Source organism: Monocercomonoides exilis (genome assembly GCF_001643675.1).
Source record: "Monocercomonoides exilis strain PA203 chromosome Unknown scaffold21-1407046, whole genome shotgun sequence".
Taxonomy (NCBI): domain Eukaryota; phylum Preaxostyla; order Oxymonadida; family Polymastigidae; genus Monocercomonoides; species Monocercomonoides exilis.
The window spans coordinates 1,348,531-1,363,456 of NW_027150566.1; the positions used below are offsets into that span (position 1 = coordinate 1,348,531).

Consider the following 14,926-nt stretch of genomic DNA (forward strand, 5'->3'; position numbering starts at 1 on the left):
CCGCTATCTGAAAAACAAGACATGAAAATAGGCCCATTGCTGGGACTAAAAATGGGCAAATGAAAGCATTCTTGTTGTGAAAAGACAAAAAGAAAATATGCTGACGATATTCTTTTTCACTCGACACATGTGCATCTTCTGGACAGATTATCACTTTTTGTTATTGTGATCAGCAGGCATTTGTGTCCTTGCAACATCTTTGTCGATAAATCAAAACAGATTGTCCTCGCATTTGGCATGCACAAAATAAGGAAAGCGTGTGCACTCTCCAAAGCGCCCGTTTTCCGAGTTGGAGCACAAACAAGAGCAGATAGGCATCGTCTGGGTTTCTGATTTTATTGCTGTCTGGAGAGGCGAAGGATTCAGGGGTGGGGGTGGGTGAAAGAATGCTTCTGTGATGAGAACGCTGCCATCAAGCGAGATGCGCTTGTTGGAGCTGGAAGCATATTGCTCTTTGAATCGAGATTTTGGAACAGATTCCATTTCTTCGGGTCTTTGAAGGCACATGCACATTAAAGCTATTTATTATTTTCACAACAGCCTTGAAATGGATCGAAGCTTCTGTCAAAGAACTGGTGAAAAGAAAAGAAAAGAAAGGAGAGAAATGGAAAGAATTCTGCGTATTTGTTGATTGCCATGAATAAAAAAATAAAATAAAATAAAATAATAAATATTTTTGCAGCATCTGCGCAGCTGCACCCGATCAAAAACGAAAGTCTGGCCAGCAAAACAAGATTACAAAACATACGAAAAGGCACGGTGATTGTGAGATCACACATTGCTTGGATGGAGGTGCGCAGAAGCGAAGTGGCAATGCTGCTGGCTTGGAAACGCAACACAAACACCAAAAACTTGAATAGCTGAGAATGCTGCAAAAGCAATTGTCATTGATATTTCTTTCTTTTTTTTCTTTCTCCCCTTTTTTCTTCATTGCGCGATGCAAGCCAGACGGTGGGTGGTGCACAGGCACACAGACACACAGGCTCAAATGCTGGAGGGAGCCAGTCAAAACGAGGTGAGCGTCTCTGAGACAGCGGAAGCAGGCAAAGCGGAGGGAGGGGGGATGCCTGTGGCATCGACGAGGTCGATTGCGTCAGAGGCTGTGAGCATGGCAGAGGCAGGCGGAAACAGCGCGATGAACGCTTTCTTGAGCTCCTGGAGCGTGGGCCTGCTGTGGGGCTGCTGCGACATTGCGGCGCATGCTGTCTGGCCGAGCGAAATGCCCTCGCAGCTGCACAGTGTTGGCCTCTCCCCGTTCGCAATCTTCTGCCCGGCAGCTTCTGCTTCGTATTCCCCAAACGGGATCTGCAGCGTCAGGCACTCCCACACCATCATCCCGATCGAAAACACCACCGTCTTCTTTGTTGCGTGCCCCTTTGCGCCGCTCAGCAGCTCCGGCGCCTTCCACCGCATGCACTCCTTCCTGAAATCATCTTCATCCTCAAACGCCGATGAGGGCGGAGGCGATCCTCTGCCGTTCCCATTCGCACACGAGCAATCAGAGGAAGAGGTGGCAATAGTTGTGGTTGATGAGATGGACGAAGAGTCAGAATCATCTGAGGAGCAGTCGGAGTGGAGCGCAATGCAGATGACCATGTGTTCCGAGAACAGCACAATGTGCGGACTCAGATTGGCCAACGATTGGAGCGGGTTGTTCATTTCGTCGAAGGAGTGGAGCGCAAGATTTGCCACCCAGAACAGGATCTGAGCAGCTGTTTGCTCTCTTTCCTGCAGAGTTCCAATTGCCATCTCCTTTGTCTTGTTCCTCCCGTGAAGCAGCATGAACATCGAATCCCTCAGATCCACAATCAGCTTTTCGTGAGGCGATGAACAGGCCATTGCATCCACCAGATTCGACATCGACGAGGTGGTGGGGCACAGATCCTCTCCCCGAACAAAAGTGGATTCAGTGTCTGAAGTGTCTGTGGTTGAAGTGGATGAAATGGATGGTGATGGTGTTCGCTTTCTGGTCTCTTCCTCCTCCTCTTCTTTCTCATCCACCTTCTCCAGCATCCATTCTGGGATCTTGTCTGAATCCCTTCCCAAAATATATTCAGTTGATCCACTCTCAGAAAGAAGGTGCTCTGATGACTCCGAGTGTCCCAAACTTTTCTCATACACCCTCTTCTTCATCCTCTCTTCGTTCTTCTTCTCTGCCTCCCTCTCAGCTCTCCTCCACTGCTCTTCAGGCGACATCTCCATTGTCACCATCTCAATCAATTTCGGATCTTTTCTCACTGTATCATTCACAATCTCCCTCAGATCTTTCGCTTCATTCTTGACCTTTCTCCATCGAATTGTCACAACAATCGATACAATCAGAACAATCACAAGAATAACTGCCATGATTATAACAATAATCGGCCATATAGATTTTTCTTTCTTTCCTCCTTCAACAATCTTTTCATCTCCTTTTGGTTCAGATTCACTTTTGTTCTTCAGAACAAAAGATTCTGTGGAAGATGGATTAGAAACATTTCCAAACAATATGCACACAGCCACTTCTGCTTCTGTTGGAGCAGAGCTTACCAAAGACGAACCTATCTTGCCCTGGACTTCTTCCTCAGAAACAAACTCATCTTCCGCAAAAGCGTGAGTCTCGATTGAGCTGACATTGTTTATTTTTGACACAATCTGGAATCCCAGATTGCATGGCAGAAGAAGCGTCCCTCTGAAAGTCAGTTCAACAGTATCTTCTTTTTGAGTTGTTTCAACTGACTTCAGCGTTGGAATGAAGAACTCGGATGATCTTTCAGCAGCAATCCCCAACAGCTTGCATCCTTCATTCAAAATCCAAAGTGAAGTATTTCTTTCCCATCCATCTCCTCCTTTCAAATCAACAACATTGAGTGTTCCGCTGCCTGTGCAGAATACATTTCTTCTTGCAGACCTGTATCTTTCGATTCTTTTGCTGTTATTCTCAAACAAGCAGCTTTCGATAACAGCACTTCCACCACTGATCGACAGCCCGCCTTTTGAAGAGTTTGTGATCGATGTGTCCTTCATCTCCAGCAACCCTTCACACACATCAACAACCGATCCAGTCCATTTGCACACATCCTCATCTGCTCCATTCTTTTCGCTCTGATGCTCATCCTCACATCCAATCAGTTCGCATGACTGCAGAGACAGAGATGCCCCAGATGATATTTCCACCAAGCTCCCTTTCTCTGAAGGTGTGAAGCATCTTTCAAACGAACAATTCAACAATTGGCTTCTTGTTTTTTCACACGCCGACTCAACCACATGGGAATTGCTGCTGCTGCTGCTGCTGCTGGTGATGTTTGAGAACGATGATATGCCCATCTGCAGAACAACCCTTTCTCCAGCATCTTTCTCATTCACATGCTGATTCTTCCCCTTTGCCAGAGAAATAAAGTTTTCCCCACACAGCCGAATGTCAGATGCAGCCAGCTGCATGATGTTCACTGATGCACTCGACTCAACAATCATTGCAGTTGCAGTTGTTTTTATTGTGGATATCTCGATCTGGTTCAGAGTGGCAGCTGACCCACCCTTGAAGAGGAACAATGGCTGAGCTGTGCCCATCACACATATCGAGCTCTTCTCCATCTCAAACACTCCTCCTTCAACCACAATAACACTCGAATTGAGAGTAGACTCAACAGATGATGACTGCAGAGTGCAGCCTGAAAATGCCAACGATCCATTCAATTGCTTCATAATCGCTGTGTGCTCTGCTGAGAAATGCTCGTCAAACGAAAACAAGCAGTCTTCGACCAAACACTCGTTTTCAAACAACATGATCCACGATCCCTCAGACTCCTCTTCAATCGATGAATTGAAATGAATTGCTGATTGGTGTTTGGTGATCGACTTCAGCGTGAGATCGCTGACGACTGTCGGCTCAGCCACCACACTCGATGAGTCAACACATATCGCATTGAACAGCCCAGCCTGCACATGCCTCACTCCGTGTGACACGCTTCGACAAGGATTGTCCTGCTTCCCACACTGGTTGCTGTCTTCAGACTCCATCGACACAAACACCTGCGGCGTGTACAGAAATGTGATCAGCGGGATGAGATCGATGTCTGAATGTGCTGAGTCGCTCCCACAGATCGATGTGTTCATGCGCAGCGAGGGCTGCGAAAAGTCAAGAGCGAAAAGTGTTTCGTTGATCTGCTCACCGATCGAATGGCAGTTGATAAACACATCCTTCCCCATGAATGCACTGTTCATCATGAATTGAACACTCGCAACGTGAAGAAGAAGCGGTTTGGAAGGGGTTTGAAAGGGAGCATCTGGATCGCAAAAGTCCAGCATCATCCCGCCTCCTCTCCCTGTGCTCTCAGAACAAGCACACAACACAAATGTGCAGTTTTTCACTCCCAGGCTCGACTCCTCATTCTTCATGTGCATCATCAGCCCTCCTCCTCTGTTGCTTTGCCGGCTGAGGCAGTTCCAGAACGTGCAGTTCTCCATTCCACACTTCAATCCAGCAAACTCATCCACACCCAAAAACACTGATCCTTCCTCAGTTCTCGACACATTCTCGACTGTGACAGATGTCATGTTCATTGATGGGCAATCCACTGGCAAATCGGGTGAATCTCCTAAAGCCAACTGATTTGAATGGAGTCCAGTGGGGAAAACTGATATGAAACTGTCAGAAGAAACAGACGAATTGATGAACGATGTGTTGTGCATGTGCGCTGAATGGAAATTGGCTGACAGTCGCAGAAAAGGATTTGCCAGAGACAAAGTCGCAAGTGCACAGTGCTCCAGGGAGACATCCCCTTCCGCAATGTCAAGCACACACAAGGAAGAAGAAGAAGGAGACAAGGTGTCAGATGGAATGAACCTGCAAAGAGAGAAAGACACCGAATACACAGAGCGGATGAATGATTTGTGGAACTCATATCTGCTCGGAAGATCGATTATTAGGTTTGAAAAGGAAGCATTCACCGAGTTGGAGATCAGCGAGCCATCATCCGAGGAATCTCCATCACCAGATACGAACAAGTGCACAGCCTCATCACCTCCTTCAACTGAAATCAAAGGCCGGTTTTCATCAGACGGTTTGGAAGGCAGCAAGGATACTGAATGTTTGAGTGAAGCTGATCCTTCCACTTTGATGATCGATTTCTCCAAACCAACTGGAGAGAATCGCATTTTGATCATGTGGTCGATCGAGGAGCATGGCGCTTCTGAATATCCACATCCACTGAAGCCTCCTCCTTTCTCTTTCGAAACAAACCCTTTCCCACTCCAATTTGACCACAAATACACAACAAGCGGGATCTCATATTCTTCTCCTGTTGTCATCCCTTCCCATCCACACAACTCATCCAGTGATTCCAACTCCTCTGAACTCATCTCCCATTTCAAATGATCCTTGTTCACAACTTCCCTCAAATCCCATCCTGAAACAAACAGATTCTTCCCTTTCCAGGCATTGCATCCCTCAAATGTCATTCCTTCCATCACAAATTTCTCTATTTCCTCTGGCAATGCAACAAACATTCCTCCTCCCATTCCCTTTCCTCCATCCTCAATATCCACTGACGGAACTTCACATTCAGACAAATTCACATTTTTCATTTCCAAACTCCCTCCACTTCCAATTAATATCATCATCCCTCCTCCTCTCAGTCCTTCTTCGTTTTTGCACTTTGATGATATGTTCGTGTTTTTGATCGATATGGTTCCTCCCCCACTCGTTTCCACTTTCACGCATCCTCCACTTCCTCCCTCGTTTGCCATCTCTGTCAATGTGCATCCCTCAACTGCCACTCGTGATGCTCCGTTCACATTGATTGGCGAAAGCTCAGCGAAAGTGATATCCTCAGAAACAACCAATCCTGTGAGCTCCAATTCACCTCCACTCACATGAATTAACGAAAATGCCACAGAGCTCGCAAGAGTGTCAGCTGAAAATACAATCGAAATATTGCTCAAAGAGAGAAAGATTGATGACTGAATAATCGAAGATATTGAGGAAGGAAGAACACGAGGAAGAGCAAAAGAGAGAAAAGACAGAGAAAAGCTGCCAGAGCACTGAATAACATTGTGGCAGTCAGTGGAGATATTGTCAGTCAAGCCAACATTCACCAAGGGATATTGGCTCGAAGAAGATGATGCAGATGAAGAAGAAATTGATATTTGAGATGTTTGAAACAACGGCACAACAAACGGATTCTTGATCGATGCTGATGATATCACTTCCATCGCATTCACAAGCTCATTCACTCGCTCACGAACACAGAAGTCGATTGTTGAACAGCAGAAAACGGAATATCCGCAATGCGAATGATCTGCACCACTCCTTTCGTCAACTGATATGGGAGATTCAAAATCACACAAATACACACACAGCGGAATAACTGGCAACGATGTCCCATCCTCGCATCCACACAACTTCTCTTCATTATTCATGCAGTTTCCATCTTTGAAGAATCCAAAGGATGCTTGATCAATTATCTCTTCCAACAAAAGCCCGCTTCCACACTGAACAAACACATCACTTCCATGAAAAGCTCTGTTTGGGTTTTCTTCAGAAAATATCACAGATTCATAAATGGTGAAATCCGATTCAGTCGAATCAACATTTATGAACAACCCTCCTCCTCTCCCCTTTTCCTCAAGACTTCCTGCACAACATCCCTCAAACATTGTTGTTCCATTCACAATCAACTCTCCTTTCCATTCTCCTCTCATCCCCAGACCACCACCATCTTTTCCTGCTGACACATTCTCAAAATGGCAGTTTTCAACAACAACACTCCCAGAGGATGCATCATTTCTCTCAATTATTCCTCCACTTCCTGATTCCCTTTGAATCGATGTGATGTTTGTGTTCACCACGTGCAACACCGATCCAGACTGATTCACATTGAATGAAATCAAACTGTCAGAAATGAAATTCATGTCAGAAATTCCAACTCCTGACAATTCCACATTTCCTCCAAATATCTGCATGAAAGACACCTCAAGCAGCAATTTACTGTCAACTGATGATATTTCGCATTCCTCCATTGTCAATGATCCATCGCCATCCATCACCACAAATGGCTTGCTTGTCCCACTCTCTGCATCCCCTTGCAGCATTGTCACTTTCTGAACACAAAAGGTTCCAGATGAAATTTGAAAAACTGATTCAAGCGATGATGCTGATTGCACAACACATTCATTCTTTGACAATCCACAAACGCTGAATTCATTGGATGAAATTGATATTTGTTCTTCTTTGAACACACTTGGTCGCAGGATGAGAGTTTTGTTCGAATTGCTTGTTGATCTTCCGAGCGAATATTTGATAGAGCGACAAAAAGGGGCAAAACCACACTGCTCATGATCAATGCCAACTGAATAGTCAGCTGTTATTTGATAATTATTCTCATTATTGGTCATCCACGAACTCAGATCTGATATATCAGTGCAAGTGTAATCACCGTTTTTGCATCTTGTGATTCTCGGGGAAGCACTTGAAGAATAGCAATCAGTAATGTTGTTTTCATCAATCGTCATCCACTGATGATAACATCCAATGTGAATATCATGTCCGTAAGCATTATTTTTTGCTGTATTGTTATGGAAAAGACAATATTTAATGTTTATTGAAGGATTATTAAGTTCTTCTTCTTCTGCGAAGAATATACAAGGAGCATAATTCCCACTTTTGCAATTCTGCATCGAACAATTTGAAATCAATATAAATGTGCTTACGCGCCATATATGAGTAACTGCTGAATATGCTTCTGAGCTTGCATTGTCGAAAACACATGAAACAACGATGCATGGATTCTTATTGCATGCAGCCCAATAAAAACATGTTTTGCTGTTTGAAGAACAATTGATCATCGAAGTCACATTTATCACTCCAGAATCAATATCCCCACATTGAAATCCTCCTGTTTCTCCTGGAGACGAACATTTGCACACATAACAATTTTCAGAAACAAATATCCCATTTGAATGATACATAGCAACAGCACCACAACCGATTTTTGAAGAGCATTCCAAGAATGAACAACGGTGAAGTATTATTGATGCATTTCCCTCTGCTTGCAAGGCGCCACCAGCTTCATCACTCTGAACATTGAATGTGCCATCGTCAAACACATTTTCTCCTTCTGTGAAAATTTGTCTTTTGTTATAAGTTGTGAAGCATTTCAAAAACGAACAATTTCCACTTCGAAAAGAGATCATCGCAGGCGAAAGAATGCCTCCAGAATATGGACTTTCACAACCAATCATCTCCGTTCTTTCCACCAGGACTCGGTCAGAGCATCCATTTCCATTGTCGCACTTTTTCATTGATTTTGGCAAAGTGATATTTTCGAACAAAGAATCCGATACAGATATTGATGAAAGACAACTTGAAGAAAGAAATGGCTCATTTCCATGAACTTCAAATGATGAAATCCTTGAAGAAGACAAGCACAATTCACCACAATGATGAAGAACTTCCTTTGAACGATGTGCAATCAAAGACGATAATTGGCGATCATGAACCACAAAATTGATTGAAATATTGCTGAGACATATTCGGCCTGCAGAACAGCCAAGCAGATTTTTTGATTGTGGATGGACTGAAAACGAACAACAGCAAATATCCAGTCTCGAATGTGAATCAACTGATGCAAAATACTTCTCCATGTTCATGAAATATGAAAGTGTAGACAAGTTAATTGTTGAATTCTGGACAACAAAAAATGAATGATCATTTTCCGCTTCACCTTGCATGCTCTTTTCTTTGTTTGTCTGCTCAAATGATAATCCTTGATTATCTGAACTCAAAATTGTTGTTGAACAACAACAAAATTCAATTCCATCAATGTTGTTTCCAGAAACCAACAAACAAAATAAGAGGCACCCTATAATGAGCAAATTCATAGAATGTTGAGAATCAATAATTTTATTATGGTTCTGAAAGAATTATCTCAATTATTGTTTGTTTCAATAAAAAAGTTTTTCTCTTTCAAATCGAGAATTTGACAATCTCAGCCCAATTAGATCATGAGCAGTTGTAATCAAAGAAAAAGATAGATGAATATTTGATTGTGGAAGAATAGATTGTGAAATTACCAATTCATCAATGATCCAAATGAACAAATTCCAATCAATTCCTTCTGCACGAATCTGTATCTGTGAATTAACTAATAAATAATAGAATTCCGTTCAAAGAGCACTTCAAATTAATCTCTGTTGTGGTGGTTGAAAAACATTCCAAAAAAAAATCAGAAGATAGATTTTTTGTTTGTGAATATCTTCCGATGTTTCATTCATCAGTTTTATTGGTTCTTGAAAACGTTATCAACAGAATTTCACATGCGTTTGAACCACATCTCCAAAAAAGTCGTTGAAGAAGAAAAGTTGAAAGAACATGGTAGCCGAATAAATGAATTAGAGAAAATGCGCTCACAAATGGAATACATCAGAAGTTCAGTGAATTCCTCATATGAGTTCAATTCGAGGTATTTTTTAATATTCATTAATATTTGCATTTCAAGAATATATTTTTCTGTTTTGATCATTCCTCATTATGAAAGTGTTGAATTTGAAAAATATTGAAATTGCCAAATGTGAGCAGCTGAAGTTTGTCCTGTTTTAATTAAGCTGAAAACATCTTCTTTTGTTGATTGGGCATCTTCACAATCATGGCTTTGTGTGCTGGATGCATTCACCAACGGTCTTGTGAAAATGAAAATTAAGATTGTCATTCTTTTCAATGTGCAAACTGTTCTCCAACACCTGTGGTTATCGTGTGTTGAGATAATGAAAGAGCTTGATGATGTCATTTTCATGTGATGTGCAATGTGTTCTGTTTTTTTGAGTGTCAATGAATGAGAACTTACAAATGCGAACTCTTTGCAAATCCATCAAATGAACTGCGGAAATGATGCGAAATCAGATGCACGACACGCATTTATTCGGACCAAGTGTGTGGTTTGAACCAATCGCTTTTGTTATTCCTTGACGCCCAAATTTCACAGCGAGCACAGTCAAGTGTTTTTCACAACCATATTCTATTATTAGATGAATTGCACAATTTTTGTATAATTGTGAAATTATTGAAATAATTTGAAATTCGTTTATGTTATTTTGAAATAATCAAGTAATTTTGAAATTTTTCAGAAAAATTGAAAATAAGGCAGTTATTTTAAGTTCCACCAACAAATTTCAAGTTTTATAAAATTGTGGGAAGATCTCATATTTTTCACAGTATTTTTTGCACATTCGAAAATAGCTGTTTATTTGTCACAACTGTTATTAAATATTTAATATTCAATTATCAGAACATTTACCAACAAATTTTTCGAAATAAATCCTTTTTCGTATTTTTGTGAAAATCGTTAAGAAAAAAAATATTATTCAGCGTTTTCTACGATTATTGAAATGTTTCCATGAACAATAAATGATTGTTCTTATTTAAAACATTTCAAAAATTTAATATTAAATGGTTAAATATTACTGATTTGCAAAAATCAACAGAATACATCAAATATCAAAAAAGAGAGCTATTTAAATTTAAGAACATTTCAAATATTGATGTTATGCACAATAATGAATATTTCCTGGAGAAAAAAATGTCACTGTTTCTTGTAAAACAAGGCAAAAAAACTGAAAAAGAAAATCAAATTAGATTTCGATAATGCATGCTCATTATACAATTCTATTAACAATAAAAACACTATTCAAAGCTTTTTGCAAATCTTATTGTTTCTTCGTTTTCCTCTTATTCTACTTCTCAATATATCATTTTTTTAATCTTCAAAACTTATTTGATCCATTTCTCTTGTTTATTTCAATGTGAATTTCATCGCCTCCTTTCTGCCTTCCAAAAAAATTCATCAAAGCCTAATCGTCTATTCTGCTTCCACTTAAATAACTCTGCAAACTCCATTCTATAAAAAACAGTCAAAGAAGAAGATTCCTTCAGAAGAATCACTTCCCATCCCTTGTTGATGTATTGCCTTCTTCTTCTCTCCATTTCCTCCAAAACAACATCACATCAACGCATCCACTTCCCAATCTGACCATTCTCCCAACCAAAAAAAATCTATTTTCATTCTTTTTCTATCTCCTTTGAAAGGTACCTTCCCATAGTCAGCCCCTCATCTCGTTCCATCCCTGTCGCACCTCTGTCTCCACACCCCCAATGCAAAGTGCTGCGTTCAATGTTCCTTCTTCCTCTCTTCCTCCACCTCAGCCTCCATCCCCAACCCAGAAAATGAGAGGCGCGTCTAAACCGTTCATCTAATAAAAAAAAAAATCAAAATAAAAAATTCTTCCTCACATTTTTCCCCCTTCAACCCCACTTCTCTTTCTTATTAAACACTCACTCACAAATACTCTTTCTCTTGCTCCACCTCATTCGCCTCCTCCCTTTCTCTGCATTTAAAAAATAACATCTCCTCCCCATTCCTTTTCCATATCTCTCCATTTCCGATCCAACTCTAATCCTCCCCTCCAATAAATATACTCCATTCACTCCGCCCATCTTCTTCCCTTCTTATCTTCCATCTCATCTTACCTCCTCAACATCAAATTCCATTTCTCCAATAATTAACACAACACCCACTCCTTTCAAATAACATAAATCTCAAAAACAACTATACAGCTTCATTTCAATCCATCTCCAACACATACATTTCCACAACAAAACTCCACAAAAATGCCTGTTTCTCTCCCCAAAAAACCCCTCACACTCTCCATTCAACTTTAAAACCCTGTTTCTCCCTAACCACTCAAATCCTTCCTAAAGCACAATAAATCCATTCTTTTGTAATCACGTTGTCTTCATATGTCATTTCAGCCACAGCGCATCGTGTTGTGCCCCTTTTCTGAATCTGCCCCAAATCTGTTATGGAGACGATCAAACCAAGCCAACTTCAACAAAAGTGGCACAACCACCCGCAGAGCGGAAGTTCCATGCACTCAAAATGTGGCTGCTGGAATAGGTAAGTTTTATGCAGCGATGAGGCCAATAGGATTGCAACTGTATTTTTCTGAGGGAAGTGAACGCTGAATAATCTGATTGTTGGAAGGTGTGTTGGAGCACGAGCTTCCACAATACCACCAAATAGAGGCGCAGTATGTGCTTTAATTTTTTGTTTGTGTTAACTGATGAATTTAATTCTTATTTTCATCTTCATAATTGAAAAGGTGTGATGATATTGTTCGAAATGGACAAATAACAGATTCATTTGATGAGTGAGGAGTGAAAAGCAACTGAGAGGTCACTATTTCAGAAATATGAGGGAAGTGAAGCAAAGGAAGGATATAATGATTACATGTTTTTGAAAAAATATGGAAGAAAAAAATGAGTCAATACGAATTAGAAAGAGCTTGAAGCAGAAGCAGGAGGAAAAGGAGAAGAGGAAGAAAAACATGAAGAAGAAGAAGATGATGATGATGAAAGAGATGAATGAGGAAGCAAATAGTTGATTATTGGGTGAAGAATAAAAAGAAAAAAAAGGATTTGATGACTTGAAGACGACACACAAGAATTTCTTGTTTTCTGGTTGAATGATTGAAAATCAGTCACATTTGAAGGAAGAATTTATTATATTGTTTCAAAAATTGAATTTGACGTGTTTGGCAGCAAAAGGGTTCCTAAAACGGAAGATTAGAATTCTGAAGATGAAGCGATGGAAGGGAAATGGCAGATGAGAAGTTGAGGCGGAAGAGGAAGAAAAGAAAAAGAAGAAGAAGAGGAGGAGGAGGAGGAAGAAGAAGAGGAAGTTGTTGTTGTTGGAATAAATCCTGGATTGATTATCAAGTTGGTGCAATTCCTGGATTGGAAAATGTATTTGGTGAAGACAAAGCATTAACAGAAGAGGGGGAAGAAGAATTTGAAGAAGAAGAATTTTGTGAAGAAGAAATAGAAGAAGAAGAAGAAGAAGAGGAAGAAGAAGGTGAAAAAGATGTTGAAGAAGAAGAAGAAGGTGATTGAGGAGGAGAAGAGGAAAGAGAAGAAGAGGAAGAGGAAGAGGAAGAAGGAGAAGGTGAAAAAATTGATGATAATGTCCAATCCCTGGAGGAGAATTATTTGCAAAGTTTTCCTGTGAATGTGAGGCATGAGATTGTTGAAGGAGAATGAACGAATGGGAGATGGCGGGACAATCTTATAATGGTGAAGGTGAAGGAGGAGCTGGTGGAGCTGTGTGTAGAGCGGGAGCGGATTGTTGGGAAGCCAGTTGTGGAAGGGATAATACAGCCGGACGGGACGATGAGCATCACGTTTATTGGGGAGAGGCTGTTTGGGAGGAGAGAGAGAAGAGAAGGGGGTATGGGTGGGGATAAGTGTGAGCGTTTGGCATGTGATGGGGTGACGTTGCATTTGAGCTCGGACAGGCAGAGAGAGAGGATGGACGAGTTTGTTGCGATAGGGGCGGTTGTGCCGCAGGAAAGTGTGCCGTCGATTGCTCTGCGGGATGCGACGTATGCGATTGGGCAAGTGTGCCACGGGAAAGGGATGATTGGGGTGTTTAGTGTTTCGTATTGTGTGTTTGTGGACGAGTGGGAGTCGCTGCGGATGTGTGCGGTGGATCTTTCGGTGGGTCCGCTGGCAGCATCGTCGGCGTTCCGTTGGATGTCGTATCTGCTGCAGGGGGGCATCGAGATCGCGTCTGGAAACTACCTCCTTCCGCGCCGCTGCGGCACAGCCGCTTTGCATGTGCGTGCTCCGTCCTCTGATTCTGCGCATTCTGCCTGTGCTCGGCCTCAGGGCTGTTCGAGCGGAGCACACAGGTCGGACTCGCCGCTCCATGTGGCAGGTGTGGAGAGAAAGTGTCTTCTCAATCGTAGTTTGTCCCCGCTGATTCCTCTGAACAAGCATGTTCATGTCTCTCTCCAATGGCGACACACAGCTTTGTGGTGGTGCAGTTGTTCTACTAGCCTGAGCTGTCGCTTGTTCAGCTTGAGTTATTCTTTCCGAACGGTCAGGAGCATAATATTACGTTTGACTTTGTAGAGAAGTTCGGTATTCTGTTCCAGCTGATCGGGTATCTCATCGCGGTGGAAGTGGGGTTTGTAGTGTGCGAGCTGTAGGCGTTGCTTGCAGCGTGAACAGCAGCGCGAGCACCTGAAATAATGGATACTCAAAGAACAACTCAATATTCATTCGCTTTTCCTTTTTCTCACGCATTTGTGTCTATCTCTTTCTTTTCTCATTAACAACTTGCATATTCCTAATAATTCTTTCAATTCCATAAAAAGCAAATTCAAAATGCCTATAATGAAACTTTAATTGTAAAAGAATGTGTAAATAACGAAATATTTAGATGACATTTGCTCTGTTCACATTATCCATTAATAATTCTTGATAAAAAATATTAATCAACTTTGTAGAAACTTATATTAATGTGGAGTGTCAGCTTCCAGCTGATTAGTTCAGCGCGCTTATCCTCAGCTCTCCTGCTCCAGTAATCGCAAACATCTTTGATCCGCGATTATTAGATTGAGCTGAGTTGTGCACAAGAACAAAGTCCCTTGTAGTCAAGGTGCCTGTCGAATCAGAAAAAAGAGACAGCCCAGATGCTCCTAATTCTGTTCGGATTACTGTGCTCATATCACTTTGGCCATAAGCAGTAAAACTGTCTGATCCACAATCAAAACTATTTGTTTCGATTATTGTTCCTGCGAGCATCCAGACATCCGTCACATAGTCAGAAATAAGTTAAGTCAAACAATGGGTGATTGTATTTCACGGATAGCTTTCATAGATCCAACTTGAAAAAGTGCATTTGGAATTTGTTTGTGCTGCAGTTGAAAAAACAAATCTGGTTCTTCCTCCAGCATTATTAAGCCATTCACTTCTGTTAATGATTGAACCAGAGTTTGTGTTAACTCTGCTTGTTGTCTGTCTTGTTGAATAGCACGTGAAATCAATGTTGTTTGATGTTGAATTGTGGAGAGCAATATCATGACCCCCTGCAACGCACGTGTTATTGTGGAA

General features: G+C 41.5%; 2 protein-coding genes across 2 annotated transcripts; one reads left to right on the top strand and one right to left on the bottom strand.

Annotated features, from left to right (window-relative positions):
• Positions 1–1,005: 1,005 nt before the first annotated feature.
• Positions 1,006–8,859, bottom strand: MONOS_15926 (uncharacterized protein; the record flags this gene model as incomplete). The annotated part of the gene is made up of 1 exon (XM_067868827.1): positions 1,006–8,859. One exon carries the CDS (start codon positions 8,857–8,859, stop codon positions 1,006–1,008), a length of 7,854 nt encoding a protein of 2,617 aa, XP_067727974.1.
• A 4,240-nt stretch (positions 8,860–13,099) lies between these two features.
• MONOS_15927 (uncharacterized protein) lies at positions 13,100–14,019 on the top strand (the record flags this gene model as incomplete). The annotated part of the gene is made up of 2 exons (XM_067868828.1): positions 13,100–13,745; positions 13,943–14,019. The coding sequence occupies 2 exons, from the start codon at positions 13,100–13,102 to the stop codon at positions 14,017–14,019; spliced, it is 723 nt and encodes a 240-aa protein (XP_067727975.1).
• Positions 14,020–14,926: the final 907 nt, after the last annotated feature.